General features: G+C 41.8%; 2 protein-coding genes and 2 pseudogenes across 2 annotated transcripts; 2 read left to right on the forward strand and 2 right to left on the reverse strand.

The window, feature by feature from the left end:
• Window positions 1-1,652: 1,652 nt before the first annotated feature.
• LOC108157023 lies at window positions 1,653-4,669 on the reverse strand (annotated as a pseudogene).
• Window positions 4,670-6,124: 1,455 nt separating this feature from the next.
• Window positions 6,125-7,128, forward strand: LOC108165270 (annotated as a pseudogene).
• A 1,691-nt stretch (window positions 7,129-8,819) lies between these two features.
• LOC108153376 (flightin) lies at window positions 8,820-12,334 on the reverse strand. Its single transcript, XM_017283346.2, has 4 exons — window positions 12,246-12,334; window positions 9,785-10,060; window positions 9,532-9,687; window positions 8,820-9,071 (listed from the first exon to the last, which is right to left on the reverse strand). Exons 2-4 carry the CDS (start codon window positions 10,054-10,056, stop codon window positions 8,936-8,938), a joined length of 564 nt encoding a protein of 187 aa, XP_017138835.1. The 5' UTR covers window positions 10,057-10,060; window positions 12,246-12,334; the 3' UTR covers window positions 8,820-8,935.
• A 3,608-nt stretch (window positions 12,335-15,942) lies between these two features.
• Window positions 15,943-18,151, forward strand: LOC117186408 (G2/mitotic-specific cyclin-B-like). The gene has a single exon (XM_033387165.1). It carries the CDS (start codon window positions 16,944-16,946, stop codon window positions 17,973-17,975), a length of 1,032 nt encoding a protein of 343 aa, XP_033243056.1. The 5' UTR covers window positions 15,943-16,943; the 3' UTR covers window positions 17,976-18,151.
• The last annotated feature ends 246 nt before the right edge of the window (window positions 18,152-18,397 follow it).

The following is an 18,397-nucleotide window of genomic DNA, read 5'->3' on the forward strand; positions in this document are numbered from 1 at the left end:
CAACACTTTTGCTTAAGCATAATATTTTGTGATTACAATGTATTAATCAATTAATCCAAGCGATTTTACAAATCTATAATGCTTTTGCTTGCATAAACTTTTGGTTAATACATCGGCAACGTTTTTCTGTGTGGATACATATTCAAGTTTTATCTCTTTACTTTCTACTTTGTCTCTAACAAAATGATATTTTAAATCTATATGCTTTGTGCGTTTATGGTGAATAGGATTTTTCGCAATATGATGCGCACTGAGGTTGTCACCATAGATAGTCATTGGCCCTTGATTTGAGTATCCAATCTCTTGCAACAGACCTTGTAGATATACTGCTTCTCTAGCGGCTGTTGATAGCGCCACATACTCTGCTTCGGTGCTGCTCATGGCGACGACGCTCTGCTTGGCTGATGTCCACGAAAACGCACTACCAGCTAGGAAGAAAACGTATCCGGAATATGATTTTCGGTCCAGCTTGTCATTTGCCCAATCAGCATCGGCAAACCCTTTTACTGGCTCTCCAGACTTTTGGTAGATGATGCTCATATTCATTGTGCCTCGTAAATAGCGCAACACATGCTTAGCTGCAGTTTCGTGCTCCACATGAGGGTCTTGGTTTCGCTGTGATAGTTTGCTCACAGCATGAAGAATGTCGGGCCGGCTCAAAACTGCTAAGTACATGAGCGAACCAATAAGTGATTGATAATATGACTTATTTACCTTTACACATTCTTCATCTTTACAACCAACGTGAAAACCGGGGTCAAGTGGTGTTGCGACTGGACGGCAATCCTGCATACCGAAAGTATTCAAAACGCTTTCAATATACCTCTTCTGGCATAACTTGAGGGCGCCTTGTTTGCCTTCTCGATGAATTTCCATGCCTAGGAAAAAGTTGAGCTGACCTCCATCTTTCATCTCAAATACGGATGCGATATTTTGCTTGATCGCGCTGACGTCCATCTCTTTTGGACAGATGATTATCAGGTCGTCGACGTAAACTGCTATATAACTGAAGCCTTGTTGATGCTGTTTGACGTATAGACATGGCTCGTGTTGACTTTTTTTAAAGCCCATGTTAACCAGCACCTCGTTCAATGTGTCATTCCAGACACGTCCAGACTGCTTCAGCCCATAGATAGCCTTTTGAAGTTTGAGTACCTTGTGGGGGTTCTGCTCATCTATAAAGCCTACGGGTTGCTTCATATAGACGACTTCTTGGAGTTTACCGTTGAGATACGCGTTAGAGATATCCACCTGATGCATGTGTAACTGCTTTTCTGCAGCAATCGCAAATAACATTCGGTAGTTCCCAGTAGTTAACGCCAAACTGCTGGCCACATCCTTGTGCCACAAGTCTCGACTTAAACCTTTCAATGTCACCGTTTTGGTTGCGTTTGATTCTGAAAACCCATTTTGAACCTATAGCCTTTTTTCCGGGCGGAAGATTGACAGGAGTCCATGTATTATTTGACACGAGTGCATCGAATTCCTTTCGCATAGATTTTTTCCATTCTTCTGCATCGTGGCTTTGCAACGCCTCTGCAACGGTCCGTGGAGTCTCAATGTCATCGGAGCAGCTAAGATTGTTGAGGACATTGTACTGCTTCTTTGGTCTGCCAGGTTGACCAGTACGAATGATTTTTGGCCTTCCTGGGCCACGTATTTGTGGGATGTCTTCTTCATCTGAGCTGCGGCTCTGTTCTGGATCGCTTGCACTTACGAAGTACTCCTCCTCATCATCATCGCTGTTGTCAATGTTGCTAATCGTTTCGTCTTCGGGCTCAACAACAGTTTGTACCTGCACAGGTTCTTCGTTTGACTCAAAGCGTATGATGATTTTTGCAAGATCCTCAGTCTGATCTCTATTTTCGTAAATATCATTTACTTCCTTGACGAACTCACCCTCCACAATTTTGACGTCTCGGCGTTCCACTATCATTCGCTTTTCTTGGTCATATAAACGATATGCTTTTGCTGCAAAAGAGTAGCCAACAAAAATGTACTCCTTTCCTTTTGCAACGAATTTGCCTTTTTTGGTTTTTTCCAGTGCAAATGCGCGTGAACCAAATATTTTCAGATGGTTTACCGACGGCTTGCGCTTGTTCCAAGCCTCGAAGGGGGTGCATCCATTTAACGCTCTGGTCGGACATCTATTTCTCAAATATACTGCAGTTTGAACGGCTTCAGCCCACAAAAATTCTTTTAAATTTGCATGAATTAACATACTCCTAGCCATTTCAACGATTGTACGATTTGCGCGCTCAGCAACGCCGTTTTGCTGAGGTGTGTAAGGCACCGTTAGTTCTCTTTTTATTCCGCACGCATTTAAAAAATTTGTAAATTCATTGTTTATGTACTCAGTACCGTTATCGCTTCGCAAGGCTCTGTTTGTTTTTTCGGTTTGGCACTCAACATAACTTTTATACATTTTAAATTTCTCAAAAACTTCATTTTTGGCGCGCATAAAATATACGTGAATTTTTCGCGAGTAATCGTCTATAAATGTAACAAAATAACGATTTCCAGCCAAAGATTAAACATTCATAGGTCCGCATACGTCGGTATGGATCAATTCGAGAACACTTTTCGTAACACGTTCTGCCTTTTGTGGGAACGGCAATGCACATATTTTAGCCTTATTGCATGTGTCGCAATTTGTGTTTACGGATACGTTTTTAATTTTCATCCCGATTACACGTTCTTTCTCACAAAGATTCTTTAAATTTTGAAAATTTAAATGCCCGTAGCGGCTATGCCATTTTTTTGCAAGAGATATATCGGATATCAAATGCACTGCATCAGTGGTTTTTTCCACTCCATACACGTATAAATTGTTTTCTTGTACCGCTCGCAACATTATATGTCCATGTTTATTTCGCACTAAAGCTTCTGAATTTCCGAATGTAGTGACATTCCCGAACTCGGCTGCTTTGCTTACCGACAAAAAATTCATTTTTAAATCCGGCACATACAACACGTTTCGCAATTCTATATTTTGATGTTATAATATATTTGATCTTAAAGCATTGAACGAATGAACCAGTTCCAAAAAAACTTAAACTCGAATACAAAATATAAAACAAGTAACAATCAATAACGTCAAAAATTTGAAATTAAAACTAAGAAAAAATCAAAATTTAAACATTTGGAGAGTCACAAAATTAGTTGTTTTGGCCCACAATGGAGTTAATCAGGGGGCCGCTCAGCTCGGGCCTGTTTGCGATCTCAAAGAACTGCAAGCCTTGGTGTTTTTTGTGGAGGGCCTGCAGCTCCGCCTGCGGTGCCTCGCGCGCCAACTTGGCGATCTGCCGCGTGATGGGCCGCAGGTGGGCGGCCGTGTAGCGGGAGTAGTGAGCCAGAGTCGGTGGTTGCCATTGAGCAAGTGCAGCGACAGGAACAGAGCAGCAGCAGCAATCTCTGATGGCTTGCGACTGGCCAAATCGTAGTCAAGTGAAGCCAATTCCACAAAATACTTGGACATGATGTGGTGCTCACGTTGGGCCCCAGCGGCCTTCGTGAAGCGCCGCAGGAAATTAATCGGCAGCGGACGCGACAAATTGTAATCGATGGCCCGGAGGATCTGCAGCTCCATCGCGCGGATCTCACTGGCCGAGTAGGTTTCATCGGTGATGGAGACAAAGTGGTTAATGTTTTTCTGGACCGTCTCCTCGTATTTGGCGGCAATGATGAGGGCCGTCACGCCCACCAGCTGCAGGTTGTCGCGCTCCGTGTTCTGGACCGCCTGCAGATAGCGATCGATGATGGCCACGGTCAGCTGGAAGGTTTCGGCCTTAAACTGGAACCCCCAATGCATCTGGTTGATCGAGTCGATCAGAATGGCACGCATCTTGTGGTCGATTTCGCTATGGCCGGCCAGGTGGTTGTTGCGGATCGGCTGCTCGGCCTCCAGCTTGTACAGATGGTCGTGGATTTCGTTGGCATACTCCGAGACGAGCACGAGGCGCCCCCCGTCCTTGGCGTCGATGTCTTTGATGGCGGGCCGAATGATTGTCGATGGCTTCACGATGTCCCCGCAGTTCTGTAGAGCGCCCAGAAAAGCACGTTTCGGGGCTGCCTCATTCGAGGGCACTGTCGGTCTATCCAGCTGGACCTCGTCCATATTATTCGAGGCGTGATCGTCAGCCCCGCAATACATTTCGAATAGATTTTCCAAAAAAATTTACAATTAACACACACGAAACGACGCTTTGTTTACATTTGTAGCATTTTCCTCGAAACTCGCGATGCTCGTTGGATTTCTGGCCGTCTCGTTTGCTGTCTTTTCGACTGGCGCCGTAATTCTTCGAACGCGCACCGTTTCTTTGAGTCTGTGTGTGTGCGTACACTGCCTGTACAGCAAGCTCACGATCGTCTCTTTCGTCTTTACGTGATCCTTCTTCAAGTATTTTTACTTTTACCGTTTCGAACGGCGGCAGACTGTCGCGTGTTTCTATCGCCACGACGAAATTTTCCCAACCGCTGGGCTCGGCTAACTTTTCAGTAATTTCCACGAAAGAATTTACATATTGTACCACGTTATCACCGTTTTGCATATTTTGCCGCAAAAGTTTTTGGTATAACTGTACCTTTCGCACTGGTCCCACTGACACATGTACATCGCGTAATTTTTGCCACGCCTGCTTCGACGTTGTGTACGACTTTATCAACTGCGTTGCTTTTACATTTAATATAATACATGCCAACGCCTTTTGATCAGCCTTGTCCCACTGTGCCAAGTGTTCCTGTGTTCCTGCTGCTTCCTCCTGTGGCCTTTCGGTTTTACCACTTACATATGTCCACAAATCCGTTGTGATCAATACACTACGCATGGACATAGACCACACATCGTAATTGTCTTCCCCCAATTTTTCAATTTGCAGAGACACACTCATTTTGTTTTAATTGCTACACGCCACTTTCTAACTGGTGCACGATTTATTTGCAATTGCATCAAACAAAATATTAACTTCCAGTTCTACCACGGTTTTTTAATTGTCTTTAATACACGCCCGATCTTTCGGTGATCTGGGCCCATAACCTATTGTGTATTGCGCCTTTTGTCATGTATTAAATAGAGAACGACGCGTCTGTGCTCATAAGTGGTTTATTCAGAACTGAAGAGATGACATGTGTACATATGTACTTACATACGAATAGGAGAGACGAGAGATAACAGAGGCTCTCGCTGTTCATGTACATTATGTTAATTAGCGTTGCGTTGACAGATCATATTATGGTTACACTTCAAATTTCAACAATTATCTATGATTCTGCGTTTTTAGTTTTCTCGAATGTGCAATATTGTGGATGCAACAGATTTTCGTCCTTTGTGTGGGCGGAAGGGGGTGGGGCGAAACTTTGAGATACACGTTTTATAGTAAGATCTAACAGGAGTGCGGATACCAAATTTGGTTACTCTAGCCTTAATAGTCTCTGAGATTTTTGAATATCCCCAGATTTTCGTCCTTTGCGGGGGCGGAAGGGGGTGTGGCGAAATTTTGAAAGAAACTCGTCTCGGTCCGATATATTAGGAGTGTGGATACCAAATTTGGTTGCTCTAGCTTTTGTAGTCTCTGAGATCTAGGCGCTAATGTTTTACTCTAAGCAAAGCCGCCTATGCTACGTGTGTGTTAGAGAGAGACAGGGCGAGAAAAAATGAAATTGTTTTCTTGATGCTGGCTATAATAATAATACGATCCAATTCAGATTCCGCAGTCTTAAAGATATGGTCATTATCTACAATTCTACGTTTTTGGTTTTCTCATATCTTTAAAATTGTGGATGCCACAGATTTTCGTCCTTTGTGGGGGCGGAAGTGGGCGGGGCGAAGTTTTGAAATATTTTTGTAGCTGTGACATATCACAGAAGTCTGGATCCAAAACATCGTTGCTCTAGATCTTATGGTCTTTGAGCACTAGGCGCTGAAGGGGACGGACGGACGGACGGACGGACGGACGGACAGACGGACAGACAGACAGGGCTCAATCGACTCGGCTATTGATGCTGATCAAGAATATATATACTTTATGGGGTCGGAAACGATTCCTTCTGGACGTTACACACATCCAATTTTACCACAAATCTAATATACCCCAATACTCATTTTGAGTATCGGGTATAAAAATAAATGTACGAGTTGTGCCAAACTGCACAAACTTATATAAACTAAACAAATTGTTTAATACTGGTAGTAAAAAATATCATAAAGTTCTGAATTCTGGGAAAAAGTGACTGTTTTAAGGCAAACGAGGTGGAACGTTGTGAGTTGCTGCGGACACCGCAACTCTACAGTTATACCCTATACTAAGTCAGTATGGCTCTCCTCCGGCAGACGCCGCTAGTCTTAAACGACACGACAAAGAGTGCGTGCGAGAGAGACAGAAAATCAGTCTGAGCGTGACGTCGGGCGCTGCGTAGCCACTGCAAATTGATTTCTTGCTTTTGGCTATAAAAATGATCTGATCTGATCCAGATTCAGCAATTTGATAGATATGGTCATTATCTATGATTCTGCGTTTTTAGTTTTCTCGAATGTGCAATATTGTGGATGCAACAGATTTTCGTCCTTTGTGTGGGCGAAACTTTGAGATACACGTTTTATAGTAAGATCTAACAGGAGTGCGGATACCAAATTTGGTTACTCTAGCCTTAATAGTCTGTGGTAAGGAAATCAGCTTATGTAAAGCCCATAGTAGCGTTACTATTTTTTTGACCACAACTTTATAAATACAAAGGCTTTGATACTGAGCAGAACATTGACCTCAATATGGAGGGATCGTATTAGTACAAGTGAAAGGATTCGATCAGAGATATCCGGTAAATGCTAACACTCTTCTGATTCTCAACAGCTATGAAGCGAGCAATGGAGCGGGTTACCTGAAGAATCCGGGAACCCAGGTGCAGTCTACTTTTGGGTGAAAGCCCCATTCGGGTAGGACATACTTTGAGGGGCAATTCGAGCTCTTTGTGTGGCCACAGCTGAGCCAGGGCTCGTGTACCTTCACCGCACCCGATTGAGTGGTCTACACCATAACCTACATTGCTGATGAGAACGGATACCGTGCCGAGGGCGCCCACAAATCAACACCACCTTCCGTTCTTGCCACCGCTCCTGGCAGATGCTTCAAATAATCAACCGATCATCGGTACCAATCTCAGCATTTTTATTCAAGTTCCGAATGAGAGATAAAGGATCTATGGGCTCATCAGAAGTACATGCATCCCTTTCCTCCTCCCCTTCCATTCCAGCGGAGACACCATCCTCCATTCGTTCTTCATTCGTGCATTTCATGAGACTTCCAGCCCCATCTGCAATCTACTAATCTAATCTACTTAGTGTTTTACGACCTGTGTGAGATCCGTAATGTTTTTTAAGAAATGTAAATTCGGTTCTTAATCGCAAGCTCTAGGACTATGAGCATAGTATATATGGCATAGCGATGCGGACAATCTGCAGGGTATAATTATTAAACAGATCATTATTAAACGGAACTCTGTAGAAGAGGAAAGGCCAAAGCTAACCGATGATAACGCCTCCACATTGAAGTTATCTGTAACTTGTGAAGCGGAATCCGTAAAATGCCCGCATCATGCTGATCAGTAGGGAACGACAGATGGAGGAGGAGTCGGCACCGGGGCCCAGGATCTCGGGCCAGGGACACTCGTAGATAGCCCATTCGGAAAGGGCGCTCTCCGTCTTCAAGTTATACACGTAATAGAAGTAGATGTATGCCTGGATGAGGATTGTGCCAATGAACGAGGCACCATAAGCACTGCGTCTTAAGAGGATTCGGTCGAGGTAGCCGAGCATGCACAGCTGCAGCGAAGAGATGAAGAACTGGACGCAGATGACCTGTGGTAGCAGATTCTGGTACTGTGCGAAGATCTTGTTGAGCTTCGCTTTCGATCCTAATAAGGAAAACGTTCCTTGTTGAAACATTTTTCAAGTTATATAAGTTGAAAGTTCGTCGTCTTCTCGACGAAGGTTACTCTTTAATGCTAGTCTTTTTTTTAACAATTTAAGGAGCAAAGCTTGACCAATTTCGGACGAAAACCTGACCGAGGGGATTGTCATTGGTTTCTTTTCTTGGTAACAATTTAAAGAGCAAAACTTGAGCTATTTTATCAGGGCAAGGTTGGGCGAAAAACATATGGTGCCATACCTTCCATACCTAAATTGCATTTAAGCCTATGCATTTTATGTGATAGTTACACGCTCCTATAATGTGCACAATGGGCATACACTTCACAGAAACTCTGAGCACAGTATTGCTCGGACTATAAAAATCCACAACTGAAATGGTACATTCGTGGTTATAGCCACATTTGTCTAGCGAATGAAGGACAATAGCAACCTCTTACATGTCGTTACACAAGTCTGAGTGAGCATTTCACAGAATGACAAATCAATACATTAAAAAGTGAATTGAAATTGGGCTATTAAGTAATTATCTTGTTACCTGTTTCACGTACATATAATAATGAATTGGGATATCCAATTAGTGTGTCGCTTTTTGTATGTATATATTTATTGCACAGTATTCTATTTAAGCTTTAAAATATAAATTGATTCTTTTACCGATCTATAAATAATGTAAGTAGTCTTAAAAATATTAAGTATGTAATATAAGGTAAGTTTTGTTAATATATGTATATACATTTATATATAAATTGATATACTTATACATATGTACTCTAATATATATTAACAGAAATTACACTATACAAAAAAATAGTATATAAAACTTTATATTTTCTTCTTCAAAGTGTTAGCTGTCGGTCAGTATGGGTGGAAGGCGTAATAAACATGCGCAGGTATACAAACGCCTAGTAGCTATTATTATAGCTTTTTAGAAGCTAATATTTGTGTCTGATGTGAGGTGAACTAATCTTCTATAACATTTCTATATGTATACTCAAGTGGCGACGCGTACGCATACTAAAGAACACTACCATACTTCTGGTTCATATAAGCTTTGGTATGGTAATTGTAGGTTCTTATCGAGGCCGCCAATGTTTGAGTTAATTGTTTGTCCCTCTTCGCTGATGGTTCAAATGAATCAATACCACTGCCACTGAAATAAAAAATTTGAAAACGTTAGCTGTTATACAATAAAGACAGTTTGAAAAAATAATTTAACAGCTAGTTATGTTACATAGGTAGACCATGCACCGATTTCTCTCGGTGCACTTGGTGCACGTGTGTCTTCTCATGCATTTAAGGTCTGCCTGCTCGTATTGGTTATTTACTTTAGGATTTTTTAGAGATTATGATACTTTTTGAAGAAGCTTGCCCCCAATATAAAAAACTTGTAGTTTTCTTCCTCGTTACGCGTATCTCCCACCACCGCTCCCACAGGACAAGTCAGGCTAAATCTCGTTTATAATAGTATGAGTCTACTACGTACTTAGTAGTTATCGATCATTCAGAATCTTTATCTTCCGAAGCTATGCTTCCATTATTTTGTATAGTTCTATTGTATTGATCCGGAGTAGCCTACGAGAAGCATTCACAACTTTTCAAAAGAATCTTACCTGACATTTCGTGTACGAAGAACACGTTCCGCCCAAGTCTGTGGTCTTGGTATGTCACGTGCCACTCCAACTTGTTTTTTATCAATATAGTCAATTACATCATCATAATAATTGGTTCTGTAGTTATACATATATTTGTATTGTAGAAATTTTGGCCTGCAAAAAGAAAATCGTCGAAAATTACAAGTACAACCATAAATTACTGTACAAATTTTTCTTAATACCACAATATAACGAATGCAAGGAAACCTACCTCACCCAATGTCGATACAACTGAACTGGTTTCCTGTAACCATCATCTTCTGGCGGAAGTGGGGGGGCTTTAAACTCTATTTCACCCTCGGCAATGCTTGCTTCTTTCGCTGGGGTCCCTGCTACACCAACACTCTCTGATTTATGATCGGAAACCACACTCCCTGCTTTCGAAGGTGCTTTCGGAGTTTCAGCGGCTGGAGTAGGTACTGCTGCTACTTCCTCAGTATCACCACCGGCGTCGTCTCCCCATGGATCTTCTTCGTCTGCCATATTGCTGGAAAAAATTAGTTGCAAACGCGGTTTATAAGTGAAAGGTTTGTTAATATATATGTATTATGGGGGCTGACAATATAAAAAAGCTGTAATTAATGACATTTGCTAGTCGATTATATTCGCCTTCAGTCTCGAAGTGAACCTTTACCTTTAGTATTTTATTGAAATACTTATATTCAAACTATTCAACTTTGCTTTTTGTTCACGCCTGCCTTGTCTCATAGTGTCTAAAAGACGCACTGACTAGTGATGCAACTTTCAAGAGAAACACAAATTTCACCTCCTCACTACCTCACCTCCTTTTGTACCAGGGCACTAGGTCTGAAGTCCAATTTTGTTGGCATACATTTTAAAAATACCTTTTCCGATAAATTAGAAAATCGCTCGCTTCCGTCGTTGACATTCATATACACCAGAGGTCGGGCACGCATATATTCACATGTTTTTTTGGCGTTTGTTTGCGTAAGCGGCAAGCAAAACGTATCAAAAAGTGTTTTTCTATTGATGCAAACCACGTGTACACGTGTACGCGAACGGCAGCAGAGCAGCACTTTCCTGGGCACTGTGCATATGACGGCCCTGCATTTTCCAAACTACACATCGCATGTTACTATATGTTACCCCTTGTCTCTTAAATAATCAAATGAAGAGTTTTGGAAGGAATATCTATCATCAGGGACTATCTGAGAAAATCAAACGACTTTAGACACCATTTACTCTTATCGGACGAAAGAAAATTTAATATCTCTCATTCGAATAATTGCCAAACCGTTTTGAGTGTTTTTTCTTTATAAACTAGAGTATCATAAAAACATCGTGATGGGGGAGTGAAGATGGAAGGATGTAAGTCTATTGCAGGTGAATTCGAGTTGGTGTTAATGATGGGTATTATTTAATACATATTTTGAAGAAAACCCACACAAAAATTTGTTAAAGCGCTAGTTCGGTCTCTGTGTTTCTATCTATATAATATTGAAGCTCTTTTGAACCGTTAAACGATGCTTTTCGCTTACAAAATTGTTCAAAATATTTGCAATTAAATTGCGCTTATACAAATTAGACAATCTTATAAAAAATTGATGAATTTATCGAACAAAATTAATATTTTTCTTTTAAAAATTGAGATGGAACGGCTTTTAAAACAGCAGTATACTGAAACTGTTCCAGTACTTAAGTCGGGCACTTTATGTATACTCGTGCATTCCAACCGATTCCAAACTGAGTTTGAGTTCTGTGTAAGATAGCATAAGTGGAGTTGCCACTCGCTGTCGGCGTGCAAAAATAATATCCAGTTATAAACTAGAAAATTGAGTGTGAAATTAAAAAAGATGCTGCAAACTATACGGAGAGAGATCACAGAAACAAATAAAATCTGTGGACTCTCTGTGGACTGAAAACACAGACAATTACTGTGACTGACTGTGGCCTTAGCCAGATATCATCATCGAATCTCTGTGTCTACATAGTCTAGCTATAAAATGTTATATAGCTCTGCTCTGGGGTTTATTCTTTGATTTTAATGAATGATATTTAAATTGAGGCCTATTAAAACTGATCCAAACTGAAAGCTGAAAAATATGAGGAGTGATCGCAAGGTTCCTTAAAACTAAGTGTACCATACTCAAAATATGTATGTCAAAGAGAGACAGCTTGCGTCAGAAAAAACAAATCAAATCTATCGAAAATGAACAAATTTGCATTTTTTGCAAATTGTGAAGGCACTACCAAAATTATGTTAGTAGTGCAGGTGTGACTGAAGGGGCGATTATTTATTGTGGGCTTGGCCCATCTTTTTTTGGGGCGCAAGATGTCAACGATGTACGTACGAAAGGAGCTTTTGGATAGACCCATATCTGAGCTAACGGGTCAATAATAACCAATTTGTTCCATATGCAGATAGTTTGAAAACATGACAAGGATTGGAGTTTGAAATACTCATATGACGAGAAAATATTTTTCTTTCAGATAATCTAACCACACGAACACATTTTTAGTTTCATTTTATGAATGTTCACCAAAATAAACTGTATCGTCAAAACGAGTCTTTCTTTCTTGTTTATTTATAAAGTAGAGGACGGAAAATAATTAAAAATCAACGCTAAACTAATTTGTATCGGGCCTATGGATGGTGATACCAGGCTACAATGGCGAGGATATTTTTGTTTAAAAGAAGTTAGTAAAAATACCTTTACTATAGTGTTTATACTAATTTAAAAGGAAAAAGACTAAATTATTCTCTTGCTGTTTGGTTCAAAGACAACAAGAGACCCCAATATCTAAATATACGAAGTAAAGCGAAAAAATAGACTTGCTCACACACAAATTGTAGCTGGTGCCAAAACTATTAACACCTATATTATTCAGTCTCCGTCTTTTCGTCGGAACTTAGCTCAATTGAAACAAGACAAAATAAATCCGTGTGTCCGTCTTGTTTAACGCCTAGCTCTCACAGAACCCACAAAGGGCAAAGACAGAAATACAAAAACCTAACCAAACGCAGAATCATAGAGAATAATAGTATTTATGACATTGCTGAATATTGATCAGGTCGGATCAGTATTTAAGCCAGAATGAACTTGCAAACAAATCAATCTGTCCCTTTTGCGCACAGCAATAGCAAAGATAGAGAGAGACCATGTGAAACTCATCGGCTCCAATGTCAATCTCTGCGTTTACGTATAGTAAAGGATAAAATAAATATAGATTATATAGGGCAAAAGGTTCGCCGTGGCCGTGGTTCGGTTTTGGAAACCCCCGCTTAAATTTTCACAGAAAGGAGATGTATCAAATCTGACAATTGTCAACCCACCTTTATTTTTCGGCTTTATGCAGCCACTTTACTAAATATTTAAAAAAATTTTTACAGTCGATATACTCTTTAGAATATTTTGAGTAGATACGAATATGTTCGTATAATATCAATTTGGTCACATCTTATGAGTACAAAATAAAATGGGGGCCATATATGTAACATGTATAAACATATACTATCAAGTAAAGTAAAAACAAACTGTGGCAAAAACTCTGACCCGGTGGGTCATTTTGATTGACACAATAGCGCCACTAGCCTAACATGTTGAGATTAAATTTAAATAAATAATTATTATTAACTTTGAGTATTAGCTCATTAACTTTATACAATTATCAATTAGATAGTCGAAAAGTTAAGGCTTTTTTCCAGTGGAAAGTCAAGACACAACATTTATCAATCTTAAGAGGAATTTGAATTCGGTAAAAATATGTTTAAACTTAATACCAGAAAAGTAGTTTAGTCGGAAAGTCAAGAAGATATAGTTTGTAAACACAAAAATATTGATTTACTTAGTCGAAAGCTTTACTAAAATCAGTATAAACTACAACAGAGTATCCGTTTTTCTCGAGAGGTTGCGTCATTCTATCCAAAGGGCTCATCAAATTCTGTGACTTTTGACTCCCGATTTCGGTGAAGGCCTCACTATGCGACGTTGCCATTATCTTCTCGGGAATATACCCTATGTGACTCAATGACTGCAAAGCTCGCGCGACTGTCAAAATGGACAGAATCACATGGACTGGGAGTTGATCCCTCGAAAACGGAGCTTGCGCTATTTTAAAATAAGTACAGATGCCACCCCGACAGTGCTAGCTACTTAGGAAGGGTGACTGACAATAAGCTTAATTCGAACCTGACATCAAAGACAAAGTGAAGAAGGCCACGGCCAGCCCTATTAAAATGGACTATCACTAAAGAACTGTTCCGCCAAAGTTGCTCCGCACCACCTAAAATTAAGTGGCTAATGCCATTCTATGCCTTCAGAGCCTTGACGTATCCAAAAAGTAGCCGGCGGAAATGGCAGCAACACGTCTGCGACACTCAGACCAATGTGCATCACAGCACATCGGTCACTCATCCATTTCAATGAACAAAATTTTCCTCGCTACAAAAACGGATTACCGCCTTCACAGAGACGACTGGCTCGAGGGATCACTGGCCCAGCTGCGGCCCTAAGCATCTTCACAAATGGATCGAAGCTGGACAGGAAGGTCGGAGGAGGACGCACAGCTAAACATAAGGCCCTACTTCAGGCTCCCAGGTCATTACCACGTCGTCCAGGCGGAATTAGTAGGAAGCAGGGAAGCTTTGAACGGCCTTCAAACAGTTCAAAACTGAATTAAACATTTATAGCGACAGCCAAGCTGTGACCAAGTCACTGCATGCGAGTTCATCAACCCAGCCTGGCGCACCCAACTTTCGCTATGCAAATCATTAAAATACTGAGTTTATTCTGTACGCTATATCTTGCCTATACAGCAGCCGATTTAGGCGTGTAATGTATTTTCGTGATCGGGACAGTCCCACCAGCCAATTGGCAGCCAAAAAGAAATATCCACATTTTCACGATTTTCGTATTTTTGGCAAAGCAATATCCTCGCAATTCTGTCAAATTCTTTTTCGATCTGGCTCGATTATATACGATAATACCACTTACCATACAGTATATATGTAGAAGTGCCAGTTCATACACCATCATGTCGCTAACGAGTTTTATAGATTCATCATGAGCCAGCCCGACCACGATGAATATATATAAGGTGGTCCGCTCCCGCAACGCACCCTCTTTTCAGGTCTTATTTTGCTCAGTACAACAGCAAAGTTCGTTCTTCTCTCTCTAATCAAACATGGCGTCAAAGCACTCTCAATACTGCTGAACGTAACATCAACCCAAACCCTCACTTAACACGACAAAACGCGCGCCCTCGGACCCGCATATGATAGAAATATGATATTTTGTCGTTCAAATCGAATCGTTTGCGAGCCTTTTGCAATTTCTTTTGCGTTTTTATACCCGATACTCAAAATGAGTATTGGGGTATATTAGATTTGTGGTAAAAGTGGATGTGTGTAACGTCCAGAAGGAATCGTTTCCGACCCCATAAAGTATATATATTCTTGATCAGCATCAATAGCCGAGTCGATTGAGCCCTGTCTGTCTGTCCGTCTGTCCATCCGTCTGTCCGTCCGTCCGTCCGTCCGTCCGTCCGTCCGTCCGTCCGTCCGTCCGTCCGTCCGTCCCCTTCAGCGCCTAGTGCTCAAAGACCATAAGATCTAGAGCAACGATGTTTTGGATCCAGACTTCTGTGATATGTCACAGCTACAAAAATATTTCAAAACTTCGCCCCGCCCACTTCCGCCCCCACAAAGGACGAAAATCTGTGGCATCCACAATTTTAAAGATATGAGAAAACCAAAAACGTAGAATTGTAGATAATGACCATATCTTTAAGACTGCGGAATCTGAATTGGATCGTATTATTATTATAGCCAGCATCAAGAAAACAATTTCATTTTTTCTCGCCCTGTCTCTCTCTAACACACACGTAGCATAGGCGGCTTTGCTTAGAGTAAAACATTAGCGCCTAGATCTCAGAGACTACAAAAGCTAGAGCAACCAAATTTGGTATCCACACTCCTAATATATCGGACCGAGACGAGTTTCTTTCAAAATTTCGCCACACCCCCTTCCGCCCCCGCAAAGGACGAAAATCTGGGGATATTCAAATATCTCAGAGACTATTAAGGCTAGAGTAACCAAATTTGGTATCCGCACTCCTGTTAGATCTTACTATAAAACGTGTATCTCAAAGTTTCGCCCCACCCCCTTCCGCCCACACAAAGGACGAAAATCTGTTGCATCCACAATATTGCACATTCGAGAAAACTTAAAACGCAGAATCATAGATAATTGTTGAAATTTGAAGTGTAACCATAATATCATCTGTCTGGCAACGCTAATTAACATAATGTACATGAACAGCGAGAGCCTCTGTTATCTCTCGTCTCTCCTATTCGTATGTAAGTACATATGTACACATGTCATCTCTTCAGTTCTGAATAAACCACTTATGAGCACAGACGCGTCGTTCTCTATTTAATACATGACAAAAGGCGCAATACACAATAGGTTATGGGCCCAGATCACCGAAAGATCGGGCGTGTATTAAAGACAATTAAAAAACCGTGGTAGAACTGGAAGTTAATATTTTGTTTGATGCAATTGCAAATAAATCGTGCACCAGTTAGAAAGTGGCGTGTAGCAATTAAAACAAAATGAGTGTGTCTCTGCAAATTGAAAAATTGGGGGAAGACAATTACGATGTGTGGTCTATGTCCATGCGTAGTGTATTGATCACAACGGATTTGTGGACATATGTAAGTGGTAATACCGAAAGGCCACAGGAGGAAGCAGCAGGAACACAGGAACACTTGGCACAGTGGGACAAGGCTGATCAAAAGGCGTTGGCATGTATTATATTAAATGTAAAAGCAACGCAGTTGATGCACATAAAGTCGTGCACAACGTCGAAGCAGGCGTGGCAAAAATTACGCGATGTACATGTGTCAGTGGGACCAGTGCGAAAGGTACAGTTATACCAAAAACTTTTGCGGCAAAATATGCAAAACGGTGATAACGTGGTACAATATGTAAATTCTTTCGTGGAAATTACTGAAAAGTTAGCCGAGCTAAATATCGACATTCAAGACGAGCTAAAAGTAATAATGTTGTTGTCGAGCTTGCCCAGCGGTTGGGAAAATTTCGTCGTGGCGATAGAAACACGCGACAGTCTGCCGCCGTTCGAAACGGTAAAAGTAAAAATACTTGAAGAAGGAGCACGTAAAGACGAAAGAGACGATCGTGAGCTTGCTGTACAGGCAGTGTACGCACACACACAGACTCAAAGAAACGGTGCGCGTTCGAAGAATTACGGCGCCAGTCGAAAAGACAGCAAACGAGACGGCCAGAAATCCAACGAGCATCGCGAGTTTCGAGGAAAATGCTACAAATGTAAACAAAGCGTCGTTTCGTGTGTGTTAATTGTAAATTTTTTTGGAAAATCTATTCGAAATGTATTGCGGGGCTGACGATCACGCCTCGAATAATATGGACGAGGTCCAGCTGGATAGACCGACAGTGCCCTCGAATGAGGCAGCCCCGAAACGTGCTTTTCTGGGCGCTCTACAGAACTGCGGGGACATCGTGAAGCCATCGACAATCATTCGGCCCGCCATCAAAGACATCGACGCCAAGGACGGGGGGCGCCTCGTGCTCGTCTCGGAGTATGCCAACGAAATCCACGACCATCTGTACAAGCTGGAGGCCGAGCAGCCGATCCGCAACAACCACCTGGCCGGCCATAGCGAAATCGACCACAAGATGCGTGCCATTCTGATCGACTCGATCAACCAGATGCATTGGGGGTTCCAGTTTAAGGCCGAAACCTTCCAGCTGACCGTGGCCATCATCGATCGCTATCTGCAGGCGGTCCAGAACACGGAGCGCGACAACCTGCAGCTGGTGGGCGTGACGGCCCTCATCATTGCCGCCAAATACGAGGAGACGGTCCAGAAAAACATTAACCACTTTGTCTCCATCACCGATGAAACCTACTCGGCCAGTGAGATCCGCGCGATGGAGCTGCAGATCCTCCGGGCCATCGATTACAATTTGTCGCGTCCGCTGCCGATTAATTTCCTGCGGCGCTTCACGAAGGCCGCTGGGGCCCAACGTGAGCACCACATCATGTCCAAGTATTTTGTGGAATTGGCTTCACTTGACTACGATTTGGCCAGTCGCAAGCCATCAGAGATTGCTGCTGCTGCTCTGTTCCTGTCGCTGCACTTGCTCAATGGCAACCACCTCGCCGGCACTGGCTTCAACGACCAGCTCTGGACACCGACTCTGGCTCACTACTCCCGCTACACGGCCGCCCACCTGCGGCCCATCACGCGGCAGATCGCCAAGTTGGCGCGCGAGGCACCGCAGGCGGAGCTGCAGGCCCTCCACAAAAAACACCAAGGCTTGCAGTTCTTTGAGATCGCAAACAGGCCCGAGCTGAGCGGCCCCCTGATTAACTCCATTGTGGGCCAAAACAACTAATTTTGTGACTCCCCAAATGTTTAAATTTTGATTTTTTCTTAGTTTTAATTTCAAATTTTTGACGTTATTGATTGTTACTTGTTTTATATTTTGTATTCGAGTTTAAGTTTTTTTTGGAACTGGTTCATTCGTTCAATGCTTTAAGATCAAATATATTATAACATCAAAATATAGAATTGCGAAACGTGTTGTATGTGCCGGATTTAAAAATGAATTTTTTGTCGGTAAGCAAAGCAGCCGAGTTCGGGAATGTCACTCACTACATTCGGAAATTCAGAAGCTTTAGTGCGAAATAAACATGGACATATAATGTTGCGAGCGGTACAAGAAAACAATTTATACGTGTATGGAGTGGAAAAAACCACTGATGCAGTGCATTTGATATCCGATATATCTCTTGCAAAAAAATGGCATAGCCGCTA

The sequence above is a fragment of the Drosophila miranda genome, chromosome XR (genome assembly GCF_003369915.1).
Source record: "Drosophila miranda strain MSH22 chromosome XR, D.miranda_PacBio2.1, whole genome shotgun sequence".
NCBI classification, from domain to species: Eukaryota; Metazoa; Arthropoda; class Insecta; order Diptera; family Drosophilidae; genus Drosophila; species Drosophila miranda.

Bases quoted from the DNA above. Each gene is read 5' to 3' on its own strand.
- LOC108153376 (XM_017283346.2), bottom strand. From the start codon at position 10,056: ATGGCAGACGAAGAAGATCCATGGGGAGACGACGCCGGTGGTGATACT. The intron at 9,688-9,784 runs GTAGGTTTCCTT...TTCTTTTTGCAG, and splicing joins TTGTATCGACATTGGGTGAG to GCCAAAATTTCTACAATACA. The intron at 9,072-9,531 runs GTAAGATTCTTT...TTTTTATTTCAG, and splicing joins CTTCGTACACGAAATGTCAG to TGGCAGTGGTATTGATTCAT.
- LOC117186408 (XM_033387165.1), top strand. From the start codon at position 16,944: ATGTATTGCGGGGCTGACGATCACGCCTCGAATAATATGGACGAGGTC.